The sequence below is a fragment of the Peromyscus californicus genome, unplaced genomic scaffold (assembly GCF_007827085.1).
Source record: "Peromyscus californicus insignis strain IS unplaced genomic scaffold, ASM782708v3 Scaffold_11__1_contigs__length_118956290, whole genome shotgun sequence".
Lineage (NCBI taxonomy): Eukaryota > Metazoa > Chordata > Mammalia > Rodentia > Cricetidae > Peromyscus > Peromyscus californicus.
In genome coordinates, this window is record NW_026294402.1 from 43,909,216 (window position 1) to 43,926,609 (window position 17,394).

Sequence of the window (17,394 nt, forward strand, 5' to 3'; positions counted from 1 at the left end):
TGTGTGTGTGTGTGTGTGTGTGTGTGTGTGTGTGTGTGCATATCCATGTATGGGTGTGTGTACATATGGATGGAGGCCAGAGGATACCTCACATGTCATCCTCAGGCGTAGTTTAAGGCTTTTCTCCTTTCTTTATTTTTTATTAGAGACTTACTGACCTCATGAAATAGGCCACACTGACTGACCTTCCAGCCCTAGTGATCTACCTGTCTTCACATTGCAGGCATGCAACCACACCTGTTTTGTCTTTTTTCTGTTGTTGTTGTTGTTAATGTGAATTCTGAGACAAACTGAGGGGCTTGGCTGTACCAACTGATCCCTTCCAGTAACTGGACTTCCTGAGAAGCTGCTTTTCTACAGCCTACTTGAAGTTCTTGGTCCTTCCGCCTACTAAATCAAAGGAAATAGCTTCCTTATACTCAGCTGGTATGGTTCACACACTCTTTGCAAGTTCCACCCTGTCTCTGTCCTCATTTCTAGTGTTTCCTGTCCCAAGAGCAAACCTATTCCTATGAAATACATTTCTTTGAGATGAAGGAAAAAAGTTAAAATCTTGATATACACAGAAGTCACAAAGGTGACTAAGAAAGATTGTGCAAGAACTTAATGATCTCCGGAGGATGCTGTATGAAGAAAGGTAAGAGTTGACAAAACAAAATCCCTCTGGCATTTTCCTATTTCAGTAACAGATGCTAATCAGTGTCCAGAGATGCTGGCTGATAGTCACGTATCTCCAGACGCTGCAAGGGGTGCTATGGTCAGCAAAACCAAAGTATTTTTTAAACGGATGAGAAAGGAAACTATCTCATTGCTCATGACATGAGCAGAAGTCATGAGTCTGCAGAGCAGGGAGAGGTGTGGGGGGCGGGGGGAGGGGAGCGCCACTCGTTATGCTGACAGTGATCTTGCCCACTCTCCACTCCGGTGTCCTGAGGCAGAGGAGGAGGAAGGGGAGGAGGACAATGAGAAGAAGGAGAAAGAAGAATAGGAGAAGGAGGAGAAGGAGGAGGAGAAATAGGAGGAGGGGAGCAGAAAGAGGAAGAGGAGAAGGTGGGAGTTGGGGAATGAATTCAATATAGAACTTGCTTTTTTGGATTCACATACTTTCTGGAAGGAAAAGGCATGGAATGTAGACACCAATCCTCCCAGGCCTGACCTTGGGGGAGGACTACCATTCCAAACTGCACAGTATGCTCTTACTTCTCGGGCACACAACTAGCAATCGGCAGTGAAGAGTCAGGTTTACCATTGTCACCACACACTGCTTGCCAGAGTTTCAAAACAGCCACACAGAGAACCTCTTCAACCGCGTCTTTCCCTTCTGAGAAGAGGCACCTGGAGAAGACAGAGAGAGCAATGTGGACCTGGGGATCTTGTTTTCTTCTCACTGGGTTCCGCCCCTAGACTCATCAGATGAAGAGTTAGGAGAATTTTTTAAATGCATATCCAAGCTGGACATGGTGGTGTACACCTTTAATTCTACCCCCCAGGAGGTAGAGACAGGTGGGTCTCGGTGAGTTCAAGGCCAGTGTGGTCTTTATAGAGTGGCCAGCCAAGGCTATATCATGAGAGCTCGCTCTCTCTCTCTCTCTCTCTCTCTCTCTCTCTCTGGAAGGAAGGAAGGAAGGAATAAATACATAAGAGAGAGAGAGAGAGAGAGAGAGAGAGAGAGAGAGAGAGAGAGACTTATCCACAGGTCACCACCACCAAGGAGCTACCCATCACTGATTCCAAAGTTCCAGATCAAGGGCAAAGGCTGAAAATGCAGGAACGGGTACACAGAAGAGGGAGGACCACCAAGGGCCATCAGTGATGAGTGGACATGAAAACATCCAACTCATGTCAGGCTCCTCAGCCTCCTGGGTCATCCTGGCACAACATGAAATAAACACAGCACACCACGACCTTTCATGTGGGTCTTGTTTCAGATAAAATTCTAAATGGAGTCATCCAGGACCTGGCTACTTCGACTTCCTTAAATGACCAGAGAATGAGAAATGCAAAAAAGAACAAATGAAAATCTTACAAATGCTGTGGAAACCAGTGGGAGTGGTGTGTGTCTGACTGGGAAGTATGGAGAGGGCCTGTGGGACAGGCGCACTCTGGGTCAGCTGCCACCTGACAAAAGGCCTGAGGCTCTGAGCTCAGGGTGGCTCACATGCCTTTCAGGGGCCACCCCTGCTGACTGAGGAACAAGGACACAGCGTTCAAAGGCCGTGCCTGTGTGGCCAGTAACTCCTTTCACACACATGGCTATCTGTCTTTTCTTGATAGACATCTGGTTCTTTCCAAACCCCCTTACCTTCTTATGATCTCATGGTCAATGATGGTGCTGAATCCATCATGTGTTCTGAACAAGGTCCGTTCTGTGCCTGAAACAAAACCACAAGAACCAGCTCAGGATCCTAACTCCCCAGGTTGCCGTCTAGCTGCAGCACAGCCAAGCTGATCACCAGATTCCAGTGTGAAAGGCTAAGATCATCAAAAATCTAGCTGGACTGTCACACTCTGAGAAATCCAATCACCATCAGCCACTCAGTATGTCGCAGTCAGAGGGACTGCTTAGAGAATGCCAGCATCTCAATTCATTACTCTGCAATCTTTAGAGAGCCTACAGGAGCTATTAAATCTCTGGAAAGAACTGGAAAGCCATCAGATTCTAGGTATTTATTTTGACGCTGTTCTAGGCTCTGAAGAAGAACTTACAATTTCTAAGAAGCTGCTAGGGGGCCATCTGGGCCGCCTCTCTTCTCTACTAAACGGGAACCAGAGACTCCATCCATTTGTACCAATGACATCCTGTCACTGAGCAACCAAAGGTGTTTTAAGTTCTGCCATCAGTGTTTACAGGGACTGGCAACAGAATGGCACGCTCTCATTACAAGACAGAAAGGTTTCCTCGGAAACTATTTTCACGTTCCAAGCAGCTGTTACGTATAGCTGGGTGATCCCTATAGTTTATCATAGACATTTCTTCTGTTTCTACATAGCACAGGTTGTGTGCACGGTATAGAATGTTAGAGTGGACGTGGGGATGTAAACAAGACATGTGCACACACATAAGGGAAAAGCTTATAGAATAAGTACACTGATAAATTTAGTATTTATATTTACATAAATATAAATAAACACACGCTGTGTGTGGTGGGAGTATATAAGCACACCTGGAACAGCTGTACACCATGTGTGTGTCTTGTGCCATGTGTGTGGTGTTTGCTGCATGAGTGTTGAGTCAATGCATTCTTGGAAGAGGACGGGACACAGGTGGAGGTATATTTCTTCCATGCCCTCTTTGGCGCCTATATTAGCGTAGATTTCCAGTCGACATTTGTAGAAGGGAGAGGATCTTTGTCCCACAGAGCCAGATCCCTGGACCCTGTGCCTTCACACTGACAATGCTCACGAAACCACCCACATGTCTAACTTACAGTTCGTCATCATTTCTGTCAGGATCTCAATGCCGCCTGCGTAGAACAAGGGTGTCTGGTCAGGCTTGGAGAGGGTCTCCAGGAGATTTCTAGTTGTCATCGCTGAGTTCTTTCCGGAATCCAGAGACTCACGGGCTTCCTTCTCTTCGAGATCTGCCTTCTCTCGAAGAATGACTTGATTTAGGTATTCTGGCAAAACAAGCAGGAAAAAGCGAAATGAAGCGGCACCCTAACAACCAAAGGAACCATACAAAAGGTCCCCCCCCCCCCCCCACACACACATTTCTCTCCCACCCTTGCCCACTCCCTTCCCTTCAAGGATGGGAAGAACAAAGCGAGAAAACAGCTTAGACTCTTCTTCAGGAAGGAACGGTTTAGGAGCAAAGTAAAATCGAAAACTGAGTCTTAAGCCATCTTGGAAATTTGGGGCAATCTAGAAGTCTATGGGGGGATGACATGGAAGAAAAGAAATGGGGGCGTCTAAACTCGAGAACAGAGGGAAGATGAACATAGCGAGCCTGCAAACACGGAGGGCTGGGCAGAGCAGGAAAGGCAAGGCTGTGGCCTTGTCCAGGGCAGAGAAAGTCGGGAGGCACCCCAGTGGAGGGCAAAGGAAAACCGGATTTAGATGGACAGCAGCAGCAGGAGAGTCTCACCTTTCACCTGTGTCTGTAGCTTGGGATTTATCTCTGTAATCTTCTGATAACACTCTCTAGACTGGAAAACAGAAACAAGACCTCGAGAGGTGGTCGGGGGTAATGGTGATTACAGGGCAGACTGGGGCATCCCAGGGCTTGGTTCCTTCATTATCTGGTCTTGTCTTCCCCCTGTTCCCAGCACAGGAGGCAGCCAGGGAAAGCAGTGAGCCTTTGATATTTTTGCTTGGGCTTCTCAGGTTCTGTGGCACTACAGGTACTGTTTCCAAAATTCACTTTAAGAACTTGTTTGTTAAATACAAACTGGGATGAGAACTACCCAGTCTTGAATTTTTTTGTGGCTCATGTCTTCCAGGGATAAGAATAATCATAATGTATGTGCTAAATTTAGATGTGATATTTTGCACCAAGAGCCTGTCAGCTATGCCCAGGGGAGTTAGGAAATCAGCAAAACTGGAGATTGTGTTGACTGAGACCCAGGGATAGAAGAGAGCAGCTTGGAGTTAGAGGTACAGGCTGCGAAACCAGTCAGCAAAGGCGCCAGTCACTGAGAACTTAACAGCGAGTTCTTCCGGAGGAAGTGGTTAGACAGGAAGTTTCGAGAAAAAGAAAGACCAGTGCAGAGAGATTTGGGGGCTAAGATAGTGTCAATTAAACATATATATATATATATATATATATATATATATATATATATATATATATAAAATTCCCAGAGAGCATTCAGCCAGTCTCCAAGAGAAGAAACTAAGAAACTAAACACTCATATCATCAAGGTTTATCAAGGCTCCTCTAGAAAACAGATTAAGAATGACTAGAAGAGGGCTGGAGGGATGGCTTAGCAGGTAAAGGAATTTGTCACCCAAGCCTGGTAACCCAAGACCTGAGTTGATCCCTGGAATCCAGGTCAAGGTTGAAGGAGGAAAATGACTCCACAGAGTTGACCTCTGACCTCTGTGTCACGTCATGTTCATGAACACACACAGTAACAAAAAGAAAATGAACACAATAAAAAACTATCACATTAAAAAAAAAAAAAGAAACCCTGTCTCGAAAAACCAAAAAAAAAAAAAAAAAAAAAAAAAAAAAAAGAGCATTATTCCAGGATAGACGTACATATGTTAAACTCAACATCTTCTCAACCCCAGATCCAACCTATGAATGATTTCTGTCAGGCTTGGTACCTAGGCTCCCATCACCCTCTACCACTTCCACCACCATCAACACCGGGATTCACTACATGATGTCGTAGTGGGTATAAGCATCCATTTGGAGTAACGAGACTACAAGTGAATTTTGTTGTTGTTGTTGTTCATGTCTTTTCTCCGAGGAAGTTGAAGCAGTATAAGCAGAAGATTCTGCTGGGGACTCTGCTGACATGAGCTCTACAGCTGGTGGGGCTGTCCCAGATTTCATGCAACATCCTTCCCAACTGCATTACGTTAGGCCTTCAGAAACCACTAAAAAGTGGACCAACATCTAACCAACCTGTGAGCTAACTTACACCTCGCTGAGAACTTACCTTGCTGTAGTTCTTCAGGGCCAGGTGGGCTTTCCCCATGTGGAAATAGGCTTTCGTGCATTTTTCATCACACTGTGTGAAAGAGCATGGCTGATCAGATGTTTCAGAGGATCTGGAGTCATTTAGGCACTCCCCTGCCTGCCTAGTTAACAGAACGAGGCCAGCACTTTGGTTCTCAGGACAGCGACCAGAGTTGACAATTAAAGACCTTTCTGTGCATTTGTGGGCAAGCTAATTGCTGCCTGTAAGGAGCCTGGACACATGGGCATGCTCTCTTCCAAATTAGTGATGCCGCCAGCTATCACTTCCATGTAGAGACTTGCTCAAGAAGTAAAGCAAGACCCTCACTTTAGAAGAGCCCTCAACGCTGGCTGAACGTTAGAATCACCTGCAAGTCTCCCATATGTCCTGACCTGGCTGCCCCTGGACCAATGAAATCACTGTCTAAATGGGGTCCAGACAGACCATTTTTCAGAATTTTGGTTAATATAACTAACTGCATAGCTAAGTTTGAGAGCTTCTGCCTTATTAGCAACAGGATTCTCTGGGAAAACAACTATGGTTACCAGTTCATCTTAGTAGGCAAGTAGTTCCTTCCTGCAAATAAGCCAGAGCCTGAACAAGGTTATAGTGCACATTAGATTGGCCAATTGTCCCAATGTTCTTTGAGCTCACTGAGGAGGAGGCTGGGTCTTGAAGTGGGGTTGTCTCCCACTCCATTTCAGACCCAAGTATGTTGTCACAAAGTGTCCTCCAAGGCGTCCTGTCTGGGGATGGGTTGGCCATCCTAACTCTGTGATAGGGGAGAGAGAACAGCAAAACAGCCCACAGGTAAGAACACTGTGCCCTTGAGAACAGCTGGAAGGTTTCCAGCAGCGGTTACTACTGGTTATCTGATGAGCACACCAATGGAGGAAAAGAGAGGCTGGGGGTAAGGCCAGGGAAAGCTCCTCCATGACAGGAAGTTCTATCGGGAACTCCAGCTGACTGCCTCAGCTGCCCCAGTCAGCTTCTGCTGGATGTTCTGAGGGCCTGGCTTGGTGATGTTAGCTCTACCTGTAGCTATTTGTTCTTTTACTCAGATACTCTGCTCTGCTTGCAACTCTCCAACCAACTGCCTGCCTTGAAGAGGTTTCTCCAGTCAACTTCTGCAGAAGTTTTTGAGCACCTAACTTGACCTTTTGCTCTCTCCCATGCACTCTCTCTCCCCCTCCTTCACTTCCACCATGCTCTCTCTCCCTCTCCTCTTCCCTTCCCTCCCCCCACCATGTTCTCTCTCTCCCTCTCCTTTCTTTCCTATCTCCCTGCCATGTACTCCCCCCCCCCCTTTTTTTTTACTTTGGCTTGCTATACACTTCATAGATCCACTTATTCCAATCAGAAAGTTTGGCTATTGTAGATCATTCTTTGGACCACACAGAACAACCAGGAATTCGCATTAGTATCACTGAAGATCTAGATGGATGCCCCCTACACAAGGAAGGCATTAAGTGTACAGCTAAGGAAATACCGTGCATAGAAGGGCCCTGCTCCTTCCTGCTCCTCCTCCTCATCGTAAACCTGCAGGGAGCCATCCAGCACAGATACATGAACCAAAACTTGAAACATCAGTTAATTAACCTTCACGGATTCCTTTATAAGCCAGGCATTGAGTCACGTGAGACATCCTTCAGGGTTTAGATTTAGAAGGTTCAAGAGGTCCGTCTCCAAAGTCTAAAATGTTCCAGGTGAATCAACAACTAAGAAGGCTGGTGAGGCCACTAGCTTTTGAACAACTGTTTTCCTTATCTGGAAAGGAAAGACAGTAATTCATTCTCTCTCTCTCTCTCTCTCTCTCTCTCTCTCTCTCTCTCTCTCTCTCTCTCTCTCTCCTCTGTCTTTCTCTCACCATTGGGAGGAAAAATCATATAGCACTTAGCACTCTGCTGGGTAATATTCCGTTAGCTGCTGTTGCTGTGGTTACAACAGCAACAATACATCTCACAGCAAATGTGATTTACAGAAAGGCTAAATAATAGTAAAAGAGGGAACAATAAATGCTGCAGTAACTTTACAGGCGTGTTTTTATGTATAATATTTCCTGATCTATTGCTAAGTGAATGGGAGTCATGAAGAGAAGAGAGAGAGCCCAGGCTGATCAGTCAGTTCCATGGGCCAGGCACTGAACTTCATGGCTGGCACGAATATCTTCCGTGAGCCTCATAGTGATGCAACAAAGCGGGCCCAGTCATCCCCACCTCGAGATGAGGAAACCAGAGCGAGAGAGGGTTGATACTGTGCAATTGGTGCATGGAAGAGACAGAATTTGAAATCTGGCCACTTAATTCCAGGACACAAGGGCTTTAAAAATGTTATCAGGACCGGGGATGTAGCTTGCCTAATATGAACAAGACCCTGGGTTTAAATCCCAACACCCCAAACAATACAAATAAAGCCAAATCTCTTCAGAAATATGCTATGAAAAAGTGAACACAGACTCCACAGGAAATGCTAGCCTACAGGTTCAGTAGAGGGGACTCTAAAGAGAGAGGGTCTAAAATGGAAGAGGCAGTGGGGGAAGGATTTGAACTGAATCTTCAGTGAATGGAAGACTTGAAGGGAGGATGACAGAAAGAGACAGGATGGGTAGATCCAGAGGCATCAGGAGCCTTGATGGGCAGCACAGCTGGAACTGAAGTACTGCATGGAAGAGCAACGCAGCTGGAAAGGGCGAGCTGAAAAGACTCCACAAGAAAGTCTCAAATACCAAGTGAGAGGAAGGCGCACTACCAGTGGTGGTGAGAAGGCAAGACGGGATGGAGGTGGCATGCAGTAGTGACCAGAGCAGGGAAAGGCCGGGAGATGAACAAGCAATCCAGACAGTCACTTGGAAGGAGGGCTGGTGCCTGAAGTCCTGGTGACAGCGGCAGGAAGTGGCGTGCAGACATCAGAGCTATGTCAAAGAAGGAGCAGCACCAACTAGATATATGTGATGAGAAGTCAGAAGGGGCGAGATGCCTGGAAGGCGTGGGTGCCCTGAACAGAAGGAGGGCACGAGGGCAGGTAGAAGAGAAGCCACCTGAGCGGGAGGTGTTAGCTTGTAGACTTCCTGGGCAAGGGGCGGGGTGCCAAGTCAACCAAGAGGAAACCTACATGAGGTAGCTGAGCTGGAGCTGGAGCAGGGGAAGCAGGTCTGAAAGCTACTTGCATAGATGACAGGTGTGTCCATGAGAGGAGATGAGGACCTTTGAGGGCACAGCTGTAGAGAAAAGGAGGCGGGAAGCCGAGCGGTGAACAGAGCAAATTCACAAAGGATGAAATCCAGGAAGCCGAAAAGGAATGGCCAAGGGGAAGGGAAGATGCTCCCCACTTCCACTCATGAGAACAAATATTCAGAGCACATTCACGGCACAATACCAGGGTTATACAATTGGGGCGTGCAGGTCTACAAACCGAAGACCATGACCTATACGGGTGTGGCACAGAGAAATGGATACAGCTTGACATCACCTTCCTCCTCCACCCACAAAGAGCAGCTAACCGATCTTCTTATGGCTGGACCTGTCCAGTCTAACCAAAAGCCTCCTGTCACGTGTGTTTATTCCAATGAGCCCCACACTCTCTTTGAAGGAGTGGGTCCTTCAAAGCGGGATGGATTTCACTGCGCAGAAGTGTGCTGCTGAAGATGACATGCACCTGCTCCTAATTGAAAACAGCTTTGCCGCCCTTATCTACTTTGATGAGGAACATTAGTCCTGAAATATCACTTGGTCTGGTCTCTTCCAATTTAAAAGCATCAAAAAACTGTTAAACTGGCACAAAAGTCCCCATACTATTAATAATAGAATGCCAGAGTATTCGCTACTGAGATTTTAAAGAGAGCGAACCGGTTCTTGGAAGTCGCAGCTTCCACAAAGAGGGAAATCACCAGTTTTCAAATTCCTTTTGAGTCCACCCAAACCTCTTCTGCTGGGAGCCTCATTGGACATTTAACAAGACTGGCCTCCGAGTGTCAGCGGGTATTTTAGTGCCAGCTGCATGGGGCCCGCTCTGCTTTGGTGTTGCCATTAAGTTAATTATGCTGGACGTCTTTCAACGTTTGGGCAGAGGCCAGTGTGTTGGCCTGGATCAGCACTGGGTGTGTCTACCTCTTTGGTCCTTGACTGATTAGAAAAGACAGTCTGGAGGTCCTGTGAGGAGATCCTGTTTCTTTCTCAGAAAGGAATGGGATCAGTTCCCAAGGATCATGGGGTTTAGAGTTTCCCAGCAGGAGCTTTTTTCAGTAGATAGTTCAGAGTACAGGCTCACAGTCAGTGTGGCCACTGGCTTTGTGATTCTGAGCAAATCACTTAATTCATCTCTGAGGTTTCATCTTTTGGTCAGAGAACTGTGGAAACTAGTGGCACTGAACAGAATATGCTGTGAGCCTGCAGCAAATGATCTTTTTTGCTGTTACCATTGGAACAGCCAAGGAAAACATCCTGGGCTCTCTTTTTCCCTCATGACTGGTGACAGAAAAAGAAACTGTGAGCAAACAAGGTGATGGTGTGGGTGAGCACGTCCATGCTGGAGGTACGACGCTGGCATCAGCATGGGGCTGCTCCCATGATTGCAAGACCTGCCCAGTGTGACAGAGCAGTGTTTCCCCCACACTGTGCCTTCTGAAGGATAGCACAGTCAGGTGCTTCGGGGACCAGCAGGTTCACGTGTGCTTTATAAACCAATGGAATCCAGGGTAGTTTTCTAATTCACTCCCGTTTCCTTTGCTTATGCCCTCAATAATAAAAAATAGGCAAGAGAGCCATCGAGATGGCACGGCAGCTAAAGGCACTTGTCACACAAGCCTGGTGACAGAAGTCTAATCTCTGGGACCCACCTAAAGGTAGAAGGACGAAACCAACTCCAGAGACATCCTCTGACTTCTATCCATGTGCTATGACATGCACACCTACACATGTCACACACACACACACACACACACACACACACACACACACACACACAGATAAAAATTTAAAGATTATCAAGAGTATATGGCTAGTATGTGGCTGTGGATGTGAACTCCTGATTCAGGCCATGGTCACTGGGTGAGGCTAAGTGTCCTGTCCTGGAGGCTGAGGTGGGTAGGAGGATAGCAGGTTCAGGGCTGGACCAGTGAGACCTGTCTCCAAACATAAAAGGCTTGGGGAGGTGGCTAACTGGTGGGATTCTTACCTAATATGTGAAAAGCCCTAGGATAGAGAGAGTGAGGACTAAAGCTAGAGAGAGAGAGAGACAGAGAGAGACACAGAGAGAGACACAGAGACAGAGAGAGAGACAGAGACAGAGAGAGACAGAGAGAGAGAGACAGAGACACAGAGATAGAGACAGAGACACAGAGACAGTGAGAAAAGACAGAAATAGACAGAGAGGGACACAGAGATAGGTTCATATTTTTATGGAGTGCCACACAAATTCTGCAAGCAGTTTAAAGATGAAAATGCTTCTTGTTTCTAGACCCTTTGTGGGTCTCATGTGTGCTTTCCTCTGAGAAGAGTTGTTTGGGTAATTTTTTTTTAAAGGCCCATGTGACAGAGTAAGATAGGGAAGCTTGGATTTAGGGTTATTTAAACAGTTAGTGGTCGGAAATACTGTTCACAAGGACTGATTGTGGCACCCAGGAGCTGAGCAGTTCCTGCTTCCCTGAACCTTGTATGCTTTTGGAGGGAACAGGAAGCAAAGCATTGTGCATATGCCCGAGCCTGACCCAAGGGGAAAAATACCACTTATACTTCTGCTATCCCTCCACAAATGGAGGAGGGTATAATCTACTTCCAAATGATTGTAGCTGAGAGGGAAAGGCCCTGACTGAAGAGGTAGATGCCATTGTAGAAACTGGCTCTTGTGGCTGGTCCTGGAGGAGAGGAAATGATGTTTCCACTATGACACTGGAGTAAAGCATTTGACAGTACCAAGTGAGGAGTGAGCTGGTGCAACATAGAACTTTCAAAGACTCATGGCGACAGCATCTCTGGAATGCATGTATGAGCTAGGCGCACTGTGCATTTTTACGATCCTCACAGCAACTCTATTCCATCCCATTTTATAGATGGGGAAACTGGGGCTCTCTTTGGAGGTTATACCCTTCAGATGACACACAGGGAGCTGCTTTCTAGGCACTTCAGAATTCATATGCGGGGCCCGAGCAAACCCAATACTGTCATGTGGGAATGGAAATAGTCTCTCACCTTCAAAGCCCAGTCACAATCCACGAGGGCCTTCTCATACTCCCCGAGTTTTATATAAGCCTGAAATGACACAAATAGCCGATACTCAGACACAATCTATCAAGGAGTCGTTAATCAGTACAGAAAGAACAGCTGGTATCAGCAAGTAAAGAAGGAACAGAAAACGGATTTGAGGACATGGGGAAGGCTCGGAACCTTATTCACAGGTGGAAGGTACAAATAATGCAACCATTATGGAAATCCATATGGAGGATCCTCTGAAAATCACCGTATGACCCAGCTGTAACATTTCTAGGCACTTACCCAAAGGACTCCACAGCCTACCACAGGAATACTTGCATGCACATTTAGCAAGGAGATGGAACCAGCCTAGATGTCTATCAACATATAAATGGGTAATAAAAATGTGATACAGATACACAATGGGATTCTATTCGGCCATAAAGTAACATGAAATTTGCAGAGAAATTGATAGGTCTGGGAAATATATAAAAGGGGTAAAAAGACAAATACCATGTGTTCTCTCCCAAATGTGGATCCTAGCTTTAAATGTATGTGTGTATAAATTTGTATAAATGTGTATACGTAAGTATGGGTATAGGTCATGTAGCCAGAGCCATTTTTTGAAATAATTAATATTTACTAATAATGAAAACGAGAGATTGATAAAGAATATATTCATATACATTTTTTCTTTTGGAAAGTTCCAGAAACAGTAATGGTCATCCCATGTAAGAAAGAAAAACTGAGTACCAGGAGAAGTGATTCTCTAGGGTCTCATCAGTCACCAAGAACAAGGCTAGGTTTACTCATGATTCAAACTTTCTCAAGGAACTGTGACATTCTTAGCAATAAGATGAGCTATTTTCATGAAAAAGCCAACTCTAGGTGTAACTCTTGGGGAATCAAAGCATGTAGCCCAGGCGAGAGAGGAGCAGGCAGCAGCTGGCTACTGGGTTTCTGCAGTACAGCTCCACTCCCTCTTCTGGTCTAGAGGTGCACTTGAAAATCATAAGGGAGGGAGAGTCAGCATTGTTCTAGATATCCTATTGATTATTACAGTGACCATGATCTTATGGCACTGTGAGTTAAGGTCCAAACAACCCTGAAGATGTCATCGTGGACTTCAACAATTAATCTTTTTCCTTCCTTGCTTTTTCCTTCCTTTGCTTTAAGACTTGAGTTTGACACCCTGTGTCGTCTCCATCCTTGTTTGCTTTTCCCCATTTTCAGAAGAGCTCGTTTTCCTATAAGGCAATTCAATTCCAGGTTTATCTAGTGAGCACCAGCAGTCTTGATTCTAACATTAGCTGTAGGGAGAAACAAAGGCCGCGAGGGGGTAGGCTCTTCTTTTTCTCTTTAGCAAGCAATACTTGATTCCAGGCACCTTGTTGTTTTCTAGCAGTGCGTGCACACAGTAGAGGCAATTTAAAAATAGTCAGTGGTTCAAGTGAGTCCTAATACCAGGCAGCACGTTCTGTGTGTATTTGCCTCAGAATGCATGCTCTCAGAGAGAGAGCTGGAAGAGATTGCTTCCCCAAAGCTTTTCCCTGTGCTTCCTTATATTTATCCACGGCCACTCTTCATGTGATTCATATGACTAATCAAAGGGTGACTTAAAATTGAACACAGTAAAAATTCAACTAATTTAGAGGAATCAGGGGGGATGGACAACCTGCACTAGATACAAGTCTGAATTATACAACATTTTAAAAGCAATGCAACTCCATTGCTTTCTAATCACTTCAGGGTAACTAGCCTGAATGAGCATCAGTAGATAGATATTTTCTAAGACAAAATCTGGTGCCGACTAAGAAGGAAAAGGAATCATTGTATTGATGTGCTTACACTTAAATGATTCTTCTGAATTCTTTAAATGCACTTACGGCTCCAGTGTTACGTAAGTAATGGGATATTGGCTAGCTGTGACAGAGCATTAGGGGGGAAATAGATGGCAGACATTGTCCTTAATAACTTCATATTTATAATCTTGTTAGGGCAATGAGATGGGCACTGCTAAAGCGACTTCTGGCCATCTTTTTTTTATGGACTTGCTTCCTTATAACAAGTTTTTGCCACAAATGAGGGCGCGAACAGACACCTGGGCTCTAGTCAGATGTATGCAAACTGCTGAGGTAACGAGGTTGTGTCGCTCTTGGATTCACTCGTCCTTAAATCAGTGTCACTCAGCAGACTCCTCAGTCTTCCAGTGTCCTGTGTCTTCCTTTGAATACTTCTCATCCACAAAGCCCACATGGGCATTCTCGAGTTACAGAGATTGGAGATGACGAGGGCTCCATGGCTGCCTCCCTCTCTGGTAAATGACATGGCATCAAGTCTGTCTCACAGAGATCCTGCTGACAGGCCCTGTCTGTCATGGGATCACGTCCATGAATCTGCCACCCCAAACTTCACTGTATCTCAAAGATAAGGTCACTAGTGACGTTTGTTTTATTTTTTTGTTTGTTTGTTTGAAATGATAGGTATCAACCTCCTGCCTTCGTTAAGCAGCAGGTAAGAAGAGGGGGCTGAGGGTGGGGGGAAGTTATGCCCGGTGTTCGGAGAAACTGAGGTTTCCTGTGAAATAAACCTGAGGGGAAAGGCTTCAGAAACTCTGAATTCCTGAGGAAACTGGCTGTAGGCTACCCAATCATGTAAACAAAATGCAGGTTTGATAAAAAATGAGCAGAAAAGTCAAAAGTCAACAGCCTTCCAGAATCTACCAAAACACCAAGGTGACAGAATCCAAGTCCTCATGGGCCATTCAGCCTCGTAGTTTCTCCTTCACCCTTGTGGGATAAAGTGCCTGGTCATCAGGAGTGGTGTGCAGGAGCCAACTTGCATGTTGGAGAAAGCTGGTTGTATACGGCTCTCCCCAGACCTGGTCACACAGGAGACTTTAGACTGATTATGGCAAGCATTTATACCATGGAAATTGGCACATGCAACGTAAGACCACAAGAGCTGGTTGGTACACATTTACCAGTCCACCAACCATACTATCTACCTTCGTCTTCGTTTTGACAGGCTTCCCAGAACCTGTTCTCTGAGTGGCCACTGTGGATCCTGGCATGGATCACCTACCTGGGCTCGGTTGGTGTACAGCACTTGCATGTCCTTCAGCTTCCCCAAACCCTCACTGTAGTAGAGGATGGCTGTTTCATAGTCGCCCTTAATGAAGGCTTCATTCCCCTTTTCCTTTAGGGCTGGGAGAATAAAAGGCAGACAGTGAGCCCTCATCATACGTCAGAAGGTCCTTCTAGATTGCAGGTTTTCCAGTCCAATGCATGGCCACTTATTTTATCTGCAGTTATTTGAGGTCTAATTTCTTTAAGTATTTTTTCCCCTTCAAGTCTGTGCTGAGTTTTCTAAGTGGTTCCTCAGAGACATGATATGATACAGAGGCTTACATCCACTCTTCTCAAATTTATTAACTCTTGACCAAGGCAAGTGTCCCCATAATCTTCTAGCAAATATAGAGTGGGCAAGTTCTGCATTACACATACCATACACATACTCTGGATATTCACACACCCAACCCCAAAGATAGCACATCTCTTTATCAATTTTCACTTATTTCATCCACCCCCCCTTTTTCCCATTTCACTTTTCTTTCTGATTATACCTTTAGCCCAGGCTAGCCTGTAGACCTCCCTTCTTTCCTACTTTCCAAGCACCATTTGGGAATCTGACTAGCTCAGTCTACCTGGGGGTGCTGACTGAAGAGCTATGTCCTGCTGATTGCATGTTGAGTAAGAACAGATAGACCACCAATGATGTCTGCCTGGTCAGGTCCTCTGGCTGCCAGTCCATCATGAACCATCCCCCTCAGCCCCTCTCCCTCCCGCCTCCAGAGCTCAATGTCCTCACGCATCAGCACACAGACTTTCATGGGCTCTTTCCAGTTCGAGTCATCTTAGCTATTGAAATGTTAGGACCGACAATTACCATCTGCTAGGATTCTGCTTTCCCGTCTTCTCTTGGCTCGTTCCTTTGCATCCTTTTCCACGGATGCCAAGAAGGCCTCTGACAGCCAAGCAGTTTACAGCATTTTTTTTAAAAAAAAAAAAAAAAAGCCAGATACTCCAATTAGTCCTTCAGTTCCTATTCCAAAGGAAGTCACTGTGGGACTTCGCAGCTGTACTTTTAATGCATACATACGCAGGCACACACATGAATGCACATAAACACACACAAGTACACGTAATTCTGAGGCAGCTAAAATGTCACTCTCTTAATTTGACATTAAATGCTAACCTGTGTTAGCATATTACGCGTGATGGCTATGTCTATGCTTCAGATTTGAAATATGTCTTTTCCTCTGAAGAGAGACCTTTTGTTGTTGTTGTTCTATTTAGCATAATAAGGCTCAGAGCCGAGCAACACAGAAAATATCAGCATCCCCTGGGCAGTGAAGGTTAAACCGGATATAAGGAATAACTAAATTCAGTTTACAAAAGATTGGCCGGGAGAAAACAAAGACAAGAAACCAAAAACCAGGAAAGCCTCTGGATGCTGCCTCTTCAGACCATAGCACCAGACCTGGGTGATGGACCAGCAGGGTTTTGTTCATGGGTTGTTTGTAGCCCAGAGGCTATAATTTAAGGGTCTAGAAGTTACATTCTATTAAAAAAAAAAAAAAAAAAACTGACCCTAAATGAATAAAACATATTGGAAAGAGAGATGTTGTCCTTACCTGGGTTCATTTCATCTGCATTCTGCAAGACACGGGTTATCATAAAAACAAAGAAACAAATTTGAAAACTCAGTCTCTAGCAAATGTGTTTATAAGCCAAGAGAACAAAGCAACTGCAAATGAGGAGTCAGACCTTTTCCTTTTCCCACCAATACTGATGGCGCCAAAATGTAAGGGGCTTGCTTTAAAGCTGGAGATGGAACTGTGGGTGCAATTCTAGGCCTGATCCTATAGAATCAAGATGACCCAAGTCAAGGGACCCCCCCTCCCAACTCGTGACTGTGTTAGAAATATGAATTGGCAGAACATATGAGTTTAGAAGTACGACCTAAACACAACACTCAAGCTCATGGGGTGGAGAGGTTGAGTCTTCACTAAAGGCAGAGAACAAAGTACCCATAAAGCTTCTACTTTCCATATGGAAAACAGATTTAGCAAGCCTGAGAAACAACACTATTCCAGCTTCATTGGGCAGTCTGAGATCACACCAGGCCTCCTGAATGAATCTACTTATATAACTCCACAGCAGAAAGGGAAACCTCGGGTGCTTGGGGGGGACTGATTGTGGTCTTGTTCAAGGTGGTCCTGCATCCGTCCTCCTCTGGATCTCTCTCCATCAGCAGCAGTCTCTTTTCCGTCTCCAGGACTGCTTTCTGCTGGATGATGGGATCATCGGAATTCATCTCTTGAATTAAATTGGCTAGAGGAGAAATCACACGTGACTCAATTGAACAAGTTCTTCAAAAGGAAAGCCTCCATCCATTGGAAAGGATGGTGTTGAAAATTAATAAGGACAATCTTAAGATAGGAGAAGAAGGTAATAGAAAGCCCAGTGAGTCATTGGGACTAATATGTAACAATTAAGAAGAACATTTATTTGTTTTTC

At 45.4% G+C, this 17,394-nt stretch overlaps 1 protein-coding gene across 7 annotated transcripts in view; it reads right to left on the reverse strand.

The window, feature by feature from the left end:
* Ttc12 (tetratricopeptide repeat domain 12) overlaps positions 1-17,394 on the reverse strand; it is a 42,440-nt gene that overhangs the window by 15,760 nt on the left and 9,286 nt on the right. For 3 of the 7 annotated variants that reach the window (XM_052759965.1, XM_052759966.1, XM_052759967.1), the window contains exons 3-12: positions 17,048-17,208; positions 16,509-16,530; positions 15,761-15,838; positions 14,897-15,018; positions 11,813-11,872; positions 5,607-5,678; positions 4,085-4,145; positions 3,429-3,617; positions 2,303-2,372; positions 1,247-1,335 (exon numbers count right to left, since the gene is read on the reverse strand). In XM_052759965.1, coding sequence (XP_052615925.1) covers positions 1,247-1,335; positions 2,303-2,372; positions 3,429-3,617; positions 4,085-4,145; positions 5,607-5,678; positions 11,813-11,872; positions 14,897-15,018; positions 15,761-15,838; positions 16,509-16,530; positions 17,048-17,208 — 924 coding nt within the window. The remainder of the gene's footprint in view (positions 1-1,246; positions 1,336-2,302; positions 2,373-3,428; positions 3,618-4,084; positions 4,146-5,606; positions 5,679-11,812; positions 11,873-14,896; positions 15,019-15,760; positions 15,839-16,508; positions 16,531-17,047; positions 17,209-17,394) is intronic. The other 4 variants (XM_052759984.1, XM_052759979.1, XM_052759973.1 and 1 more) reach the window with 3 other exon arrangements.